The sequence below is a fragment of the Mus caroli genome, unplaced genomic scaffold, assembly GCF_978045245.1.
Source record: "Mus caroli unplaced genomic scaffold, Mus_caroli_1 scaffold_7, whole genome shotgun sequence".
Lineage (NCBI taxonomy): Eukaryota > Metazoa > Chordata > Mammalia > Rodentia > Muridae > Mus > Mus caroli.
Genome location: NW_028227262.1, coordinates 125027375 through 125046257, shown reverse-complemented (window position 1 = coordinate 125046257; position 18883 = coordinate 125027375). Strand labels below are relative to the sequence as shown.

Here is an 18883-nt window from a genome sequence, read left to right as displayed (position 1 = left end):
CTTTTATAGAGATTCCATGGTGATCTTTACACTAATAATCACATCACGCCTTTGTCTGTTTGAAGACAAGGTCTCATGATGCAGTTATCTAGGTAGCCCTCCCTCCATGGAGAGCAAGCCGGCCTCAAAGTCACAGCAATATGCCTGCTCTTCCTCCAAGGTGCTGGGTAAAGGTCACCCCCACTTGCCTAGCTCAAGGCTTTTGTCATACCAAAATAATCAAAGATGTAGTGACACTGGGCTGAATTTGTCATCCATACATTCAAAGATTCTGCTCAAGGAGGGGTGCATAGCTGTTCACCATGAAGCTAATGTTAGAAAATTTAAAAGGAAAAACAGTCAAAATAGATCAAAAATTACCTTGTCTTCGGAGTTCATTTTTAACAGCTTCTACACCTCCTGTTTTTTCAATAAAGTCATAAATAACTTTTGATGTTTCTCTGTCTTTAAGCTGGGCCTCAGAGATCCCACACATATCAAAAAGATTCTTTAATTCTGGATCCAAATTATTTAGCTACAACAGATAAAACAACTTCTAAGTAGGCAATTGTGTTCAAAACAATCATGGCAAAACTTCTAATTTACCTGTGTCGTTCTGAAATTAAACTCATAGACTTTTAAAATGGTTATGTAATTTAAATGCTAACACTAAATTTTCTATTATGAAAGATAAACATGAGAGATTTTCTATTGTATTTCATCTCTCTTCCATGCTTTCAAAGAGGGCATTCTATTCATAATTTTATTAACCCACTCAATGCTAGATCGATCTTGTGTTCATCTATTCCAACCCGTCCTACATAAGATTTGCTTTATTTGAAAATTTGAAAGCAAGCACCTCTTTGCTGTGCCGCAGAGGTCCTTGGTAGTACCTCAAAGATTAATCTCAGTTTAGAAACAAACTGGGTTATCTTATAACTGGATACTAAGAATTTGATTGTACTTATTTTTCCAAAATTTGATATTCTTCTGAGATCATTACTTAAAAAAAAGGAAAAATCACTTTTTTCTCTATGCATTCAAAGTAGAAAATGAAGGAATACAAAAACTTCCCCTTAAAGTACTTAGCAACTATGACAGAACAATACTATGAATTCAAACCTCAGCAGCATATACAAATAGCACATTCAAATTCTAATAATATTTTAAAAACTGTAAATAAAAAAGTCCAAGATAAGCCATAGCATTCCTATATATTTTGAGCAATAGGAAATACAGCTTAAAAAGATACTTACATCAAAACCTGTATTTGGATCCCATCCAACATGCCCAATGTGCCTAACATGGAAAACAGAAAAAATTAGAAAACAAATGCAGACAAGGGCTTGTGAAATAATGCATAAAGATACTTGAGATGTGCTGAATACAGCCCAATTTCTTTTGCTTCTAGACAAGTCTTACAGGTATCCTCCTTGTTGTTTATACATCAAAGTGGAAAAAAAACCATTATTTTCAAGAATTAAATAAAAAAATAATTACGTCTAATTTTTTTCAGATAGAAAAGTAAACTTTCTGTCAGATTTATGAAACATGACTGGCTTGTTGTATACATATGCCTGTAGACTTGGAGTTCTAGGTCAGCTTGGGTGACCCAGAAGATACAACTGTCTCAACATGTCTCTAACCACTAGAAAGGACTAGACATGGGCATTTTTCCCTGGAAGCCAGCTCCTTTGGAGTTCTTACTTTTTCCTAATCTATTCATTCTCTCTGTGCAAAATAGAAACAACAACAATAACACAAAAACCCCACCAAACTCCCAAAACAGATGAACATATACATGGTTCCCATGATATTTTGGATATATGTCCCCCACAGGCTCATGTATTGGAACACTCTGTCCCTAGCTGGTGGTGTCATCGGGAAGGTGGCAGAACCTTTATGAGGTAGAGCCTTGCTAGGAGCACATATCTCTGGTGACAGACTGAAGTTTTATAGCCCAGCCCCACTTCCTGTTCTCTCTGCATCGCCAGGCGGCTCTCACACTCCTACAGCCAAGCGTCTCCATCACGATGGCTGACCTCCCCTCTAGAAAAGTAACCAAAATAAACTTACTCCTCTAAGTTGTTTTTTGTTGACTCTTCTACCACAACAACAGAAAACAAAGAACCTCCTTTTTTTAATTTATTTTTTTATTAGATATTTTCTTTATATACATTTCAAATGCTATCCTGAAAGTTCCCTAAACTCTCCCTCCACTCTGCTCCCCTACCCACCACCCACTCCTGCTTCTTGGCCCTGGTGTTCCCCTGTACTGAGGCATATAAAGTTTACAATACCAAGAGGCCTCTCTTCCCAGCGATGGCCGACTAGGCCATCTTCTGCTACATATGCAGCTAGAGACACGAGCTCTGGGGACACTGGTTAGTTCATAATGTTGTTCCACCTACAGGGTTGCAGACCCCTTTAGCTCCTTGGGTGCTTTCTCTAGCTCCTCCATTGGGGGCCCTGTGTTCCATCTTATAGATGACTGTGAGCATCCACTTCTGTATTTGCCAGGCACTGGCATAGCCTCATAGACAGCTATAACAGGGTCCCTTCAGCAAAATCTTTCTGGCATATGCAATAGTGTCTGGGTTTGGTGGCTGATTATGGGATGGATCCACAGGTGGGGTAGTCTCTGGATAGTCCATCCTTTCGTCTTAGCTCCAAACAACAAGAACCTCTTAAACCAAAATTGTATAAGAAGTTAAAAATTCAGAGCAGCCCAGAGTACACAAAAAGAATGAAGATCAAGCTGGGTGCAGTAGTGCACACCTGTAATCCCACATCCTGCTCCGAAAGCTGAGGTGGAGGATCCCAAACACAAGGCCAGCCTAGGCAGTATAGCAACATTAGTTTTTTACTATTTTTTTTTTTTAAATGATGAGAACACAAAAGATAAGTCTTACTGGAAATTACTTGGTGTTCCAATATCTGCCTTGGTTAACCTCTTCTTTTTAGCTTTTCCTTTCTTCTTTTCTTTGGTGTGGGAGATGTTGTTGACTTGTGAACCATAAAATCTATTTGTTGTGATTTCTGGATTTTTTATGTCAACTGTAGCCATGGGTAGATTGGGACCTACAAAGAGAGTCAAAATGGTATGAGAGGCATACAATTTAAGAAAATAATTTTATAGAATCATTATTTATAATTTACTTAACCTATGGCTGCTTACTTACAACTTAATATTAAATCTTATAAAGTACACTGATCTATATAAAACTTAACTAACCTGATCCTTTGGTTTTTTTTTTTTTTACTGTAATTCTGATAAAATGATATATATAGCAGAAAAGCTATATTTCAACCTATTTACCTATAATTTTATAAAAAGCTATAAAATTTTTTTGCTAACACCCCCCCTCAAATTGCCAGACTTAAGTCCTCTAATCTTTTCCCAATAGTATATATGTAAGTGGCTATCTGAAGGCACAAAGATATAATTATATAAAAATATTTAAAGTGCAAGAAATTCTAACACTCAGAACTGCAAAGATTGAATGGTAAGAGTACCTAAGGGCCTTTAGAGAATGTTAGTAATATCTTTAGGAGTGACACTAAATGATGCATTCCACAACTTGTCTGTATTTCACAATGACTTCCTAAGAAGTCAAAGTCTCAATACAACACATTCAACTTAAAAATTCTTATCATCTCCAGAACTTTGTCAACACATTCTTTAATATACATTTCTCTGAGAAGTTCTTCTCTCAGGCCAAGTTTCCTTTGAGTTCATTACATTAATGACAATTTTCAAAATGTTTCAAAATATCAGTACTAGTGATAGGAATCAAAGCTGAGACTTTTGCATTGGTTTGAATCTTTTTTTTTTTAGAGATTTATTTATTTATTTTATGTATATGAGTATACTGTAGCTGTACAGATGGCTGTAAGCCTTCATGTGGTTGTTAGGAATTAAATTTAGGACCTCTGCTTGCTCCAATCGGCTCCGCTTGCTCCAAAAGAGGGCATCAGATCTCATTATGGGTGGTTGCTGGGATTTGAACTCAGGACCTTCGGAAGAGCAATTGATGCTCTTACCCACTGAGCTATCTCGCCAGCCCATAAAGTGTCTTTTTAATAGTTATATTTTAAAAAGATTTGATAAGCTAACAGAGCAAACGGTGTCCACTGCCACCTAGTGGTGACATTTCAAAACACAGTAAAGCTAAAACATCAAACCTGCTCTCTACAATGGAGAGAGCAAAAACTTGCTGGACTGAAAAAGCCAAAAAGAAAACTCCCACAATGCACCTCATCACTCACTACTATATATGTGATATGTTGGTACACTATATATCTTTATAAGTTGAAAAGGACGAATATATTGGCAATACTAGCAGCATGATTTTGCCCTTTAACAATACTATGAAAAAATAGAAACAAAAAAAATCTTCCTCATTTACTTAATAAAAACAAGTTAGTACTACTACACCAAAAGGCTAAAACTATAAAACTAAAAACTTAAAACCAAGAGCAGCCTTTAATGGCAACATTCAGGAGGCAGAGGCAGAGGCAGAGGCAGAGGCAGAGGCAGAGGCAGAGGCAGAGGCAGAGGCAGAGGCAGAGGCAGAGGCAGAGGCAGAGGCAGAGGCAAGTGGATCACTGTGAGTTCATGGCCAACCTGATCTACAAGTAAATTCTAGAGGAGTCAGGGCTGTGTAAACAGACGGTCTCAAAAACAACCACCAACTCACCTACCCAAGAACAATCTAAGAAAGACGTGAAAATTCTGAGTAACTCAGTAGGAATATTCAAACTGTATCACAGCAATTAGGTGCCTATTTACAAATAAATGTTGGGCATATTGAAATATGTTTCCAAATTTTTTAATTATATGATTCACGTATCTATTAATATTTCAAGTTATTTTTTTCAAAATTAGATGCCCCCCCAAGGCCTTTACAACTAGTACTCAATATGTGCTCACCAAACACAACACATGAACATCCCACCATTACAATACTGACATCTACTAGGAGAAACTTCTAAACTGCATTAAAGGCTCAGAGATGAACAGTTCAGGACTTAGCTGTTTCTTTCGCCTCTGCCACATACCAGATTCCTATCTTGAGATGTGTTACTCATTTTCTTCTAAGCTGGGTTCTCCTTTAGTCATTTTAACATAACAGTGATTATGGCCTACTCATGAGTCAGGTCACTTGGGGAAGAACTTTCCCCCCAATCTTAATAGTGAAACAACTTATTTATATATTCCTATTTTTTTTCATCTATTACCCAGGAGTAAAACAGGAGCTACTTCGAAAGATTATTGAACAATGCCTGGCAGGTGGTAAATGACAATAATTTAACATTTATTGATCATTATGCTAAGCATTTTGATTATCTTTTATATCCCCCATTTTGATTATCTTTTATATCCCCCTGTAAGTTATTATTAGTAATATTTTCATGCAAAAGACAAATATATCAAACTTTGGTACAGAGTAAACAATATTGAAGGCAATTACTCATTAAAAAATTAAAAGGCTAAATAATAATACATCATCTTTGGTTCATCTTTTGTATCTGGAAAATAGACTTAAGCTCAAAATTGAAAAGCAATCCATTTTTGTGTAAAGGGCACAGACCTCAATAATTACCAACAGTCATTCTACATTAAAAACTTTGTATTATACAAATTTCCCCGAATAATCTTTTTAAGTTCTGAGGGAAGATTTGGGATGTATTTAAAAAATCAGCAACTACATCCCCTCTTATGATTAAGGTTCTTGAAGCAATAGGAATTTACAAGGCTCACATTCAAATGTGATAAAAGCGATCGATGGGTTCTCTCTCCAGAGAAAAACATATGGAGTAGGAGGAAAGCAGAATTTATTCATCACAGTAAAGAATTCATTACCAAACTCAAGAGGGGTTGTATGCAACTACAGTTAGTACTAAATACATTTTCATGCTTAAATTCTCATTTTAAAAAGTGTGTCACGTAACACACGACGAATAATAAAATTATGTTACAAAGAAAGTGTCTTAAAATCTTGAAAAGAAATGAACATATACACCAAATAAAACAGAATACCCTTTAGAAAGACTTAAGCACATGCAGATTCTAAACAACAAACTTGAGAGTACATAGAGAATAATAATACCCACCTTCACACTACACCTTTGCTTCATGTTAGGAAGCAAATTAAGAACAGTACATTTCTAAGTTTTGCCTATCATTCCACAATTGAAAATAAGAACAAATTAGTCTATTTTTATCATAACCATTAAGTATTAATACATATACATATTTCTATAAGAATTAAATTGTAATTTAAAACTTTTTTGTGAATAATCATCAAAAACTTACCATTTGGAGCATCTCGTCTTTTTTCTGTTAGAATTAAAAATAAAACCAGCATTAAAAGCAGACATATATATCTAACAAAAGTAAAATCTTTATAATATACTTCATTTAAACTCTTACTCTTGAGGTAATGTGTAGATGGTTAAGGAATCTTTCGGAAAAAGGTAAATATGAAGACATCCAAATTAAAGAAAAAACTTATTCAGTATGTGTAAGGAATGCCATAAAGACTGGAGTGGAGGACACAGGGAAAGGAGCTGGTTAACAAGTTTATCAGGGATTTATCACAGTGGAAGGCTGTGACCTGGAGTAGTCCTCAGGTGGGAGGACAGTGACATGGTAGAATCTACATTCAGGGTACTGTGTGCAGAGATAGACAGCAGCCTAAGAAACCAATGCTATGTGGAGAGTAGCTGTTAAGTTAATGACAACCAAGCCACGGTTTATACAAAGAACCAGAGGGTAGGTGCTGAGTAAGGAACTAACACGTGAACAGAGAGATCTTATTAGAAAAGGAAAATAGAATAAATATTTATGAATGGATGGGTAGGGTTTTCTGGGAGGATCCAGTGGGAATGGGAAGGGTAGTGGGAGGGAATATGGGGAGAGACAGATAAAATTAAAGGGCATTTGAGGGGTACACACACACACACACACCTATAATGAAGTCACCAAATAATGCAAGAGACAATGACACCTCTCCCAAAGCAAACTTCAACAAGTTTTTGTTTGTTGGAGCAGGTTTTCTCTAGTTAGCACTGTCTGACCTCGAAATTTCTACGTTGTTGAGGCTGACCAACAAATTCATATAACTCTCCTGCATATGCCTCCCAAGTGCTTACATTATAGGCATGCACAACCATGACTGACTGGCTTAAAGAATTTTAAACAAATATAATTTTCACATATTTTTCTAATACAAACTTTTCTGAAATTATAAGAGAAATATTAGTGACTAGTGTATTAAAATGATCAGCTTATGAATAACAAACCACATCAGCAACGCTTAAAATTGGTGGTTAAATTAAAAGTCCTACCAATGGAGTACATAGATGTAACATTCCATCTTGTAATCAGATGTAGCAACACTATGATCATTTAAAGGAAGCAATTTCTACACTATCAATCTATAGTTTTCATAGTGACATTAATCTCTGCATGCAAAGTTATCCCTTAAATATAAAATCCACTGAGATAAATAAAGGGTAAGTTTTTAGAGCAATTTCTGAAGACATATATCCTTGGTTGGAAGTCATTTAAGTGAAAAAAAAAAAATCAGCAAAGTTTGGCTGAAAAAGAATCTGTGGCTCCCGTGAGACACCTGCTAGTAATGTTAACAGACAGTGTTAATGTGTAGAGTGTGGGGTGTCTTAGTAGCATAGCACCACTCATCCTACAATGAGGAGTACAGGGTTCACATCCCTACTGAAAATGACATAGAACTTAGTGAACTGCAAGCACAGTACTCAGGAAAACTACATCTATAACTGAATTCCAGAACTACTTCAAAAACATGGACCCAGTAACACTAAAGAGACAGCCTTGGAGAGAGAAAAGGTTACAGATGGTCTATAGTGAGGGGAAGATATCAGGTCAATTTGTTACTAGCTAGAGTCATGTGGCTAAGATTTAAAAAAAAGGAGGAGCCAGGGTTTGACAGAGTATGAAGAGCCAGCCAACAGTGACCATCTCGGCTGAATTCTTAAGGCCATGTTCTCTGTGCAACTGAAACACTTTACCTAAAAGTATAGACAGCCACTATATGCAGGGGAATTCCTACACTAGGTAAAAGTTATCGTAAACTTAACTGTTTCAAATAAATTACTTTAAACAACTGTTTTCAATTCCTTTTCACTTCAAAAATGTCACTTATTCTAATGGATTTCACAAAAGTCCACTAGATAACCATCACAAAATGTCACTAGAAACAACTCTCAAGACTCAGAGAGATGACACAGTGAACAATGGTGCTTGCCGGGCAAGTGTGAGGCCCAGAGTTAGGATTCCAGAACTCATGGAGGGCTTTGCAGGTGGCAGACAGGGAAGCCCAGAATAAGCAGGCTAGCTGCATGAGCCAATTGGCTACCTCTAGCTTCAACCAGAGACCCTGATTCAATGTAGAAAAGCAATCAAGGAAGAAGCACAAGATCACATGACACCACTTTCATGCCTCTACACACCAGACCTACTTGAGCACACACACACTCTGGGCATCAGGGGGAGGTGGAAGGGGGAGACAGAGAAAATGTGAGACTGAGAGAGGAAGAGAGGGAGGAGTCCCAGTGAGGATCTAGTATTCAGAGCATAGCAGAAGCCCGAGGCCTCCAAGCAGACCAATGACTCACTGCAATGAACATTCGCAAGTCAAGCTGTGGGGCCAAAGGGTATCTGTGCAACATGCTGTAGCTTCTGTGGTGAGATTCTGTTTGGTTTTATTTTATTTTATTTTTAGTCTGTTTTCATCTGGGGGAAGGCTGCAAGGGTAGAGAGAAGATATGGACAGACAGGGAGATGTGTGGGATTGGGGTACATGATGTGAAATTCATAACAATAAAAAGTTTTAAAAACATACTGTAAATACATTGGGATTTGAACACTGGGTATTTGGCAATATTAATAATTATTAATTTTTTTCTTGTAATAATATAAAAAAGACTTGAATTGCAATAAAAAGTATTCATTTACAAACCAAAAAAATACTTAAATTTGTTTTTTAAATGCTATTAATAATTCAAATTTAAGAGTCAGTGAACAGAATCTTATTTGCAAAAAAGTTTAGCAAAATAAAAATATTTCTTTTGAGGCAGGTAATATGGAACCTTGTTGTAGAGAAAGCTAGACAATAAATATCCCAGGCTCTATGAACTTTGCTGCAATACTTTTAACTGTGTCACAACAAACACTAGCCATTGACTGTATGCATATGGGCAAAAAAGCCAGATTCCCACAGTCTATACAGTAACATGCAGAACCCAGTGTGGCCTTGGTGGGGACAGAGTGAGATGGCTTCTGCCCCTGGAACAGGGCCCAGGTGTGAGTCCCCACGAGTGTTGATGGCTGCTGTGGGCTTAAGGCTTGTTTGTGTAATCACGTACAGATTTTCTGGAACTAGCACTAGCAGTGGAGGGCTCTTTTCCTTGTTAACGTTAATGACTGCATGGTGGTTAGAAACAGCTTGAGTCCAGGAGTTGCGGGTGCGGCTATATCTCAGCAAAATGGTACAGGGTGGGACCTTCAGGACAGTTCTTAAGGCTATGGGAAAGAATTCTAAATACATAAGTTTGAAAATATGTAATTTCTCAACTATGCAAGAAATAAAATTACAATATGAATTATGAGAGGCTTCATGAATCAAAAGGAACAAAGGCTATGTATGCTATTAGCCGGCTTGTCAGAAACGTGCAAAGGTACAAATGCAGACAGATTCCTAAGTTTGAGGTCAGTCTGGGATAATGTTAAGCTCAGTCATGTTGGAAATGGTAATTTCAGGACAAGGTCTATCTCTGAATTCTTCTGCAATGTTAAGAAAAATATGTATGCTTGCTGTCTCCTAAGAATCAATGGGCTAGAGGGGTCATGGGATACTGATTCATAGGATAATCAAAAGGAAACTTGGACTAAATAACTGAGTTGATTCGTAAGTAAAAAAACTGGGCTTTTGGCCTGCATGAGATGAGCTAGCAGAAAGCAATAGAAGCCATCTCTGCACAACCTAGGCCGCCAGCTTGGACCCAGGACTTGACTTTGAATCTTTCTTTTCACCACTCTCAAGACACTCCTTCTTTCTCTCAGGAAGCCCTCTTCAAGCCGAGGCTGGTTCTGGGAAGTCTGGGCCATGCTATGTATAGAATGAAAAAGGAAAAGCAAGGAGGTATTTACCAGATTTCCTTTGTCGTCGGCCCAACAGGTCTGTAACTGCTTTTCGGAACTTTTTTGCTTCTTCTTCATTGGCAAAATTAAGAGCTACTTGACAAGTCTGAGGTATTTCCATCAAAAAGAACAAACAACAAAGTGCATGGACTTAGCTTTAGATAACAAAAATAATGACAGTTCACAGAAGTCCACTTCTAAAGGAGGAAAGTTACATTTTAAGTAACATTTAGGCAAAAAGCTCAGAAAAGACTATCAGAAAAGGTTCCTTACTTGGCAGAAACTTAACAACTAAATACTTTGTCTTCAGGGGGAAAAAATCAAGTTTGATTTCAACAGAACTTTATAAACAAGGCAACTGTGGAGGTCTGAATGAAAATGGCTCACTGCTTTAAATGCCTGACCCCAAGTTGGGAAGGACTAATGAAGTGTGGCCTAGCTGGAGTGTTGGGGACACTGTGGGTAGGCTCTGAGGTATCAAAACCAGGAATCATTCCCAGTTAGCTCTTTTTGCCTCATGCCTGTGGATAGGCTGTAAGCTCTCAGCTACTGCTCCTGAGTCTCCCTGCCCGTAGCTGTGGTTACTGACATGATGGCCATGAATTCACCCCGTGAAACTGTAAGCTTCAAATAAACCCTTCCCTCTAGAAGTTGCCTTGTCCATGGTATTTCTTCACAGCAACAGAAAAGTAAGACAGACAGTAGCCAATATAAAAATGATCAAAACAAAAAGAAATCAGGACTTACATCTCCAGCAAAGGTATGAAAATATCCTCTAGGACTATTATATACAAAGTTATTGTATAGCTCCTGTTCCCACAGTAATTTCCCATCCTAGAAAAGAAGAAAAGTTACAATCTACTAAAAATCTTCTTGGACTAAAAGCAGACAACTCTTTAAAGGAGCTGTTTCTATAAACAAAGACTTTATTTGTCATACACACACACAATACAGTAACCTGTTTATAAGTGGTTTCACTCAATAGGGCAAGCATTTCCAAGTACACCACTTAGGTGAGTGTATAACTAGTCTCACTAGATTACCAATATTACCCTAAGCACGTGAGATGCTCCACTGTGTAGCTCCATTAGCTGAGTTTTAGGCTATAGTCTACCAAACATTACCGTAATACTCGATACTCTTTTCCTCGATTTACAGATGCAGAATAATCAAATACACCTTCTCTGAGCTCTTCAATAATAATCTGTGAATTCTAAACCTCTGCAGAATGGCCTAAGGAAACACTAGTACAAATACCATAGACCATGGAGCAGCAAGACAGGTGATTAAAACACACCAAAGTTAAACAAGAGATAAGAGATCTACATACTATCATATCCTACAGACACAGTGTAAGAAATATATCAATTCTTCATGCCAAAGGTGGTTATTTTTAATTAGTAAGCAATGGTGATCTCCAACCAGAATTAAATAGTGAGAAAAATGTAATAACTGCCCATTTGAAATCCAAGACTCCAACTATGTCACAAACTTAAAATATGAAAAGTCAACAGTTCAGGCTGGCCTGCACTCAGACGCTTTGATCATGTATACACATCGATCGCTGCTTCTTGAGGAGAGTGCTGGGCTTAGAGGCTGCAAGTCCTGGCCCACTTGAGGCCAAGAAGAAGAAACCACAGAAGGCAGCAGGCAATGCCTGTGCATCACTGGAAAAAGAAGAGCATGCAGCCCACAGCCGTGACTATGACATGGTGGCCTACTTTGTAAATGAACAGTTCCTAAATAATGAAGATTCAATCTTCTTGGAAGTTCTTTGATAAGCTCTAATAAGTGGACAAAGTTTAACTTATTAAAAGACAAAAATAAAAAAAAATAAAACCTGCTATAAATGTATTTATGACTGCTACAGTGGGCATTTCTTCTTTTTAGTGTAGTTGCATAGTTATTCTGTTTTGAAAGAGTGCTTCTTAACACTGATAAGAAATACAAAGCTACTTGCAGGTTCTCTTTCAAACTATGTACATACTCTTTCTTTCCTAAAAATGTCTGTCTGTCAAGTCAGACAGTGTTGGTGATGGGTGCATTCCACATCTCTCAGCTGTGTCCTGGGACTCACAGATTTTAAGCAGCATTAACTAAAGTAGCATAACTTAAATTTCAATGCAATGCAATGCTTTATATCAGGTAGCAAGCTGGGATCCAGGGAGCTGCCACACACACAGTGGCAGGGTCCAGGCTCACTGCCAGACTTGACTGACAGATTTACCTTTTGTCCTACTATACTTGCTGCCACATCTAAATAGGAACTGTGGAGGCTTAGCTACAGGAAGATATGCTTATAGACTTTCCTTTAGCAAAATGATTACTTTTATAAGTAGCAGTATATACAAAGCTAAAATATTTGTGTTCCCCTGAAACGACTAACTTATAATGAGCAAAATGAATAAGAGGCTATATATAATGAAAATCTAAGACAAAAAGGCCTACATAAAAAGTACTATTCTATATGACCCAGGGAGAAGATAAAACACATCACTAGTGCAGTTGACTCTGATCAGTGGAAGTATACATTCTAAGGTACACATTCCACTGACAGCTGGAACCTATGGAGAACTTTCCCTGTACAAACATATTTACAAAAGTTTAATTTATACGTGAAGTATAGTAAGAACAGTAATAAAACAAACCAACTATAGTAACAATGTGTAATAAAAGTTATATAAAACTAATGGTTTGTTTCAGGGTTTTTTTTTCCTTTTAAGACTGTGTCTGTAGGAAAGTGTGATCATTTCACTTGAAAAGATATGGTCAACCTATCCTTAAAGAAACCTAGCCTAACCTTGCTTCAAGTGTAAGGGTGAGGAGATACCTGGAGGGAGGGGGCACCTATTCAGAGGAGAAGGGGAGTAGGGTAGGGGAAGGATTGTGGGAGAGGGCGACTGGGAGGTAGGCAGTGAGATGCATGTAGTAAGTAAAAAATAAAAAAGAAAGAAAGAAAGAAAGAAAGGAAGGAAGGAAGGAAGGAAGGAAGGAAGGAAGGAAGGAAGAAAGAAAGAAAGAAAGAAAGAAAGAAAGAAAGAAAGAAAGAAAGAAAGAAAGAAAGAAAGAAAGAGGAAAGGAAGTCAAGAAAGAAATCAAGAAATCCAGCATAGCCAAGTAGTGGTGTACACACCTTTAATCCCAGAACTCTGGAGAAATTTGCAGGCTGATTTCTGCAAATTCAAGGCTAGCCTGGTGTACAAAGGGAGTTTCAAGACAGCCAGGGCCACACAGAGACACCCTGTCTCATAAAGCCAAAAACCAAAAACCAAAAACCAAAAAAACACCACAAAACAACCTAACACCAACAAAACAAAAAACTCAGCTTTTAGACTAGTATAACCCAAACTTGTCAAGGTCACAGATATTTGTCATATTCTCCATGTTCTTTTCCGACCTGACTCAAAGGAAACACTGATAAGATTTATGTCTGAGAGCAATGCATAGAGTAGCACACTGAACATTAGAAAAAAAAAAACAAAACAAAAAACTGTGTCTGACAGTAGATGGCTAAAGGACAGAAAACCAAGTCATAGGTAAGAGAATATCTCAATATTGTTATCTAGGCTCCAACTCGGTTCCAATATCCCTATTTAGGTATCAACAACAAACCTCACTTTTCTAATTTATCAATTAAAACACACACAAGACAATCAGAACATCTAGACTAAATTATAACCAAGGCAGACAACTTAACCACCAAAAATGTTAAAATGAAATAAAAACAAAACTTACCTTAATGTCAAATATTCTTAAAAAGTATGATCTCTGAGGATTGTCCTTAACCAGACAAGCAACGCCACTGCACTTCTTTGACCACATACAGTTCCGATCTGCTGCGTATAGCTGCACCACTGCTGAAGACATAGTCTGCAAAAGACCAAGAAAACAGCCATTACCTTCAAAACAGCATCCATAGGCCCCGCTGACATCCTGACTGCACCCTCTGAAGCACTAAGCCAGGACCACCCAACCGCACTAGCTTCCAGAAAGAGAACACAATGAACACTCATTATCTTAAGTCACTTCCTTCTGAAGTTATAACTAATTTAATGCCCATACCAATAATTATTGAAAAGTCGAATTCATTGATTCTTAATCTGTATCTAGAAATAGGCACTTACAAATATCAAGCCCATGTAGTCATCATTGTTACTGCCATTTTAACCTCTCATTACACTCAAGAAACACAACACTAAAGTCACTAACGAGTCATATAGATAAACTGCACTTCAGATTTTATATTCTCACATCCCCTTAATTACACTGCATTTTGAGGACACAAACATTTAAATGGTGGGACAGTCCTATCAGGAAAAGCTGACTTCTATAAAACAATAGGCCTTTTTTTTTTTTTAAATGTTTAAAGGTAACTACTTATTTCTCTTAAAGTGGCACTCACATATAGAGACAGCACTAACAAATCTGAAAATAACAATTATAGCTTCTATACCATTAATCTCATTCCTAAACCAAAATATAAGGAACTAGCTATGAAAACAATTATTTTTTAAATGTAAGTATTAAAGTAAATTATTTCATGAGTCATTTCCCAGTTTCAGTTAGCATATATTATACATGATAGTGGGTTCCATTATAACATTTTCATAAGGCACAACGAAATGTACTTTGAGAATATGCACCTCTCATAAACCTTTCTTGTCCTCCCTACTCCCAATGATTCCTTCCTTCCCAACCAGTTCTCTTCCAGTTCACGAATCCTGGGATTTTAAACGTACACAATCTAAATAATCAAAAGTTGGATCTGATTGAGTAATTATGATGTATAAGTTCAATAAAATACAGGCACTGTATAAGCAGCAGACTCTATTAAGATTTGGAGGTATGGTATATTGGTATCTAATTACATCTGGGGACTTCTGGGAAAAGTACTCTTTTTAGCTATTATATAAATAAATCTTTAATTATGTCAAAGTCAGGGAATGTAAGATCTGTAGACAACTGAGAACCAGAAGTCTATACAGACAATTCTGGGTTGCCATGCTCAATGTTGTATTTTTAATTAAAAAAATTTCACCTAAGCTTCATGCAAAGAACTGGGAGATTTCCACAAGAACATTATTAAAAATTACAAAGACAGTTTAGGAACATGAACAATATGAGCACACATTAGCCTGATGGAGACATGCCTGCATTGCCTGCCTCTACACCAGCAGTTCTCAACCTGTGGATCATGACCCTCTTGGGGGTTACTTTTTAGATATCCTGCATATCAGATATTTACATTACTATTCATTATAATAGCAAAATTACAGCTATGAAGTAGAAACTAAATAATTTTATGGTTGGGGTCATCACAACATGAAAAATTGTATTAAAGGGTTACAACATTAAGAAGGTTGAGAACCACTTGAACCCTCAGCAAACAAAACTTCAACAATGAAAGACAGCATCAAATACCACTGGGGGGAGAGGATACAAACAAACAAACAAAAAAACAAAAAACCCACTATATTTTGTATGCTACTGAAAATGTAGAGATTACAGGCCTCTGATGTAGTGCTGCTCAGATATATTTCTGAAGAGAAAAACAAAAACCAAAAAACAATGAAATCACCAGATATAAAGACATCTAACAACCTCTCTATTTACTAATACCTAACAGTTTTAGAAAATTAAAAAAGAATCTTCTTTCTAGAGGCTGAAGCTCTTTATCTTCAGAAGCCTGTTCATAAAGCATCAATACGAAGACTGTAGAACATTATCAGGATGTAAATGCAAATACAAAGACAATAAAAACAAAAGTTTAAATATTGACAAAATTTAAAATACTGCATATGCAATGAAGACTCATCTATGCTATAATTTTCCACATAGTTCTCCCACCTCTCTCCTCGCCACACACACATTCTACGGAAAACCCAATAATAAGCAATTTTCAGAAACATTTTAAAAAATTTGCTATCAATTCAGTATTTTATAAAGCCTTTCCTGATTAATTCCTAATGACCACAGTATATGCAAAAATAGCTAGCACGTGTAATATTTAATATATAAATTCCAGGCAATAAAATAAACCAAGTGTCAGGTTAACATTAGATTAACAGAGTGGTAATGAAATCTGTACAAAGATTCCTTCCATGCCTTTAAGGTAACTGAAGGTAATCAAGTCTACTGCTCATCTTTCACCATCGAGGTCATTAACGAAAACAAGCTAGGGGCAAGTACTTTGGGGTAGACATCCACGTCTTAACAGTCTGATAAAGGTTAGGACAAATGCAGTCATGTTTACAGAATCAGAGCCATCAAGTCCTATGCATTCCACATCAACAAGTCCTTTCTGCTGAGAACTTTCATGTCAGAAGCAAAGAGGTAGACCTGGGAAGGGAACAGATTTTCTTCTCACTGCCCTTCAGTAAATCACTGTCAACTTCCTGGGTTGGCTTTGCAGGCTGCAACCACTGCTCTTTCTTCTGTTTCGCTGCAACTTTCCTGTGTAACCGCTATGTTATGTCACAGGTCTTACTCCAAGGCAGAATAACTTTCCACACGGATGTCTTACCCAGTAAAAGACTGTAATTTCCCACAGCACCTGAAATACATTTGCAAACCCATACTTACAGTCTAGCCATACTCTATGTAACATACAAATATTTAATTAAAAATAGCACATTCTGATTTTGATACTATGCTCTGCATCTACACATGAAGTAAACTAAACTCATGATTACCGGGAATGAAATTCTACTCAAAAGAATATAAAAAGAAGCAGAAAAGTAAGCAAATACAAAATACTTGGTTAAATTCTTATAAAGTGATTTATCTCAGTGAAGAAGTTTTAAAATAAACACTACTTTTTGTTTAACATCAACCTCAAAACAGAATCTGGAAAGTTAAAACATAAAAACAAACAACAGCAACAAAAGTAAACCTGAAGCTGCTGTGGGAAGAGGAAAGCAAAACTGACGAACAGAATCCCAAGAGAAGAAAATGGAGCCAGACGAAACCAGCCATTAACTTGGGACCAGACACAATGAGCAAAATGGTCTGCAACCACCCCACCACTGCATATTAGCTATGCAGAAACTACTATGGAAGAATATTGATTTACCAAGTGTTTATTAGCTAATTACTACATAGGCAGGATGATATAGGAGAAGGCAGGACTCCAAATGGAGTTGAAAACAGAAATAAACTGGACAGACTTAATCCTTGTGAACATGTAGTCTAAGAACACTGTAACTGTTACAGAGGGGTAACGTGGTTATGCAAGAAAAACTCAAAAACCTAAATATAAAAGAAAGGATTTCCTAAAGTACTATTTAACCTAAAAGATGAAAACAGATGGGTGGGGTGGGGGACGGCAGAGAGGTTAGGTGCTTGGGCACTTTGGGGCACTGAGGGACTGGGGAGTGAAGGAAACATAGAAGGGGAAAACTTAACACTACTGCTAACATAACACCAAACTCAGTTTAACTCAGTTTAAACTGATAAACAGCCATAGTTTGATAATGTTTATTGGAGACTGGCTCCTGGAGCCTCGCCAGGCATGCACGCTCCCACCTGTCTTCTTTCTGTTCACTCTGGAACTGTCCATGAAATTTTTTTGACCAAAAGTACATCAGCAAATAAATGAATGTTTGGAAAGTATTTGCATATTGTGATCTAATTTCCTGGAAGGCAGAGTTGTTTTAAAAACCTGGGATCAAAGAAAAACTATAGGTGCCACCAATAATGAGCTCACTTGCCAAATGGTGAGAAATCAACTGGTACTGTTTCAAGTCATAAAGAAGTAGGTGGCTTGTTTGCAGCAAAGGGAAGGGACACTGAAGACTGCTTATATTAAAGAACCTATCACCTCTAACAAGTAGTTCTAGCTTTTTTTCTCTATTTTGGTTGGAATAGACATGTACTTTCAACTTGAAATAAATCACAAAAACTTTAGGCCTTACTATTATTATCAGAACAGATTTGAGGGGAGAAGACATTGCTAAAGAAACTTTATAGACAAAAAAACCCCTCATTGATTGCAGTATGTTATATAGAGAAAGATCACTCAAAAATTACAACCCTTACTCAAGTCTCAGGAGGTGCTGAAAATGCAAATTCATGACAAACTGCAAATCACCTTGAAGATTTTTACAATTACCTGCAACCACAATGACAGTCACTATTAACTACAAATGAATGGCAAGGCTTGCTGTAGTCTCCTGAGTTTCCCACTAGAGAGTCACCTTAGACACAAGTAGGAGGGGCACTGTTGAGGTTTGGTCTTTTGCAGTGTTGCAATGCTAAATACTGCCCCCAAAGACTGGTTGCCACTAGGGACTAGGAGATTCTCAGGGACACCAAGTAACCTTGCTCCTTAGTTTAAAACTATTAGTTGAATAAAGATGCCTACAGCCTAGAGCTGGGCAGAGGAGAGGTAGGTGGGGTTTTGGTTCCCAGGCTTTCTGAGGCAAAGACCAGGAGGGGAAAAGAGAGGTGGAGAGAAGAGGACACCACAGGGTAGGTGAATCGTGAAAACATGGCCACAAGGGCTGGCAAACAGAAGCAGGAATGGCCCAGATGGAACATGGCAAGTCATATTTCAGGGTAGTTTACAGGGAAGTAGACAAAATAGCCATAGATGGTTGATATCTGCTCAGCTCCAATGTTGTCTTTTATCTGGGAACTGACTGATCTAAGGCAAGGTAGAAACATCCTCTTGAAGTTTGTTGGATTACAGGAAATCCTCAAGTTTGGACTGAAGAGGAT

At 37.3% G+C, this 18883-nt stretch overlaps 1 protein-coding gene across 1 annotated transcript in view; it reads right to left on the bottom strand.

Annotated features, from left to right (window-relative positions):
* The window catches only part of Wasl (WASP like actin nucleation promoting factor), a 51879-nt gene that overhangs the window by 10051 nt on the left and 22945 nt on the right, over nt 1-18883 (bottom strand). The window contains exons 2-8 of the mRNA XM_021164665.3: nt 13901-14035; nt 10913-10999; nt 10175-10271; nt 6299-6322; nt 2892-3060; nt 1236-1278; nt 361-514 (exon numbers count right to left, since the gene is read on the bottom strand). Coding sequence (XP_021020324.1) covers nt 361-514; nt 1236-1278; nt 2892-3060; nt 6299-6322; nt 10175-10271; nt 10913-10999; nt 13901-14035 — 709 coding nt within the window. The remainder of the gene's footprint in view (nt 1-360; nt 515-1235; nt 1279-2891; nt 3061-6298; nt 6323-10174; nt 10272-10912; nt 11000-13900; nt 14036-18883) is intronic.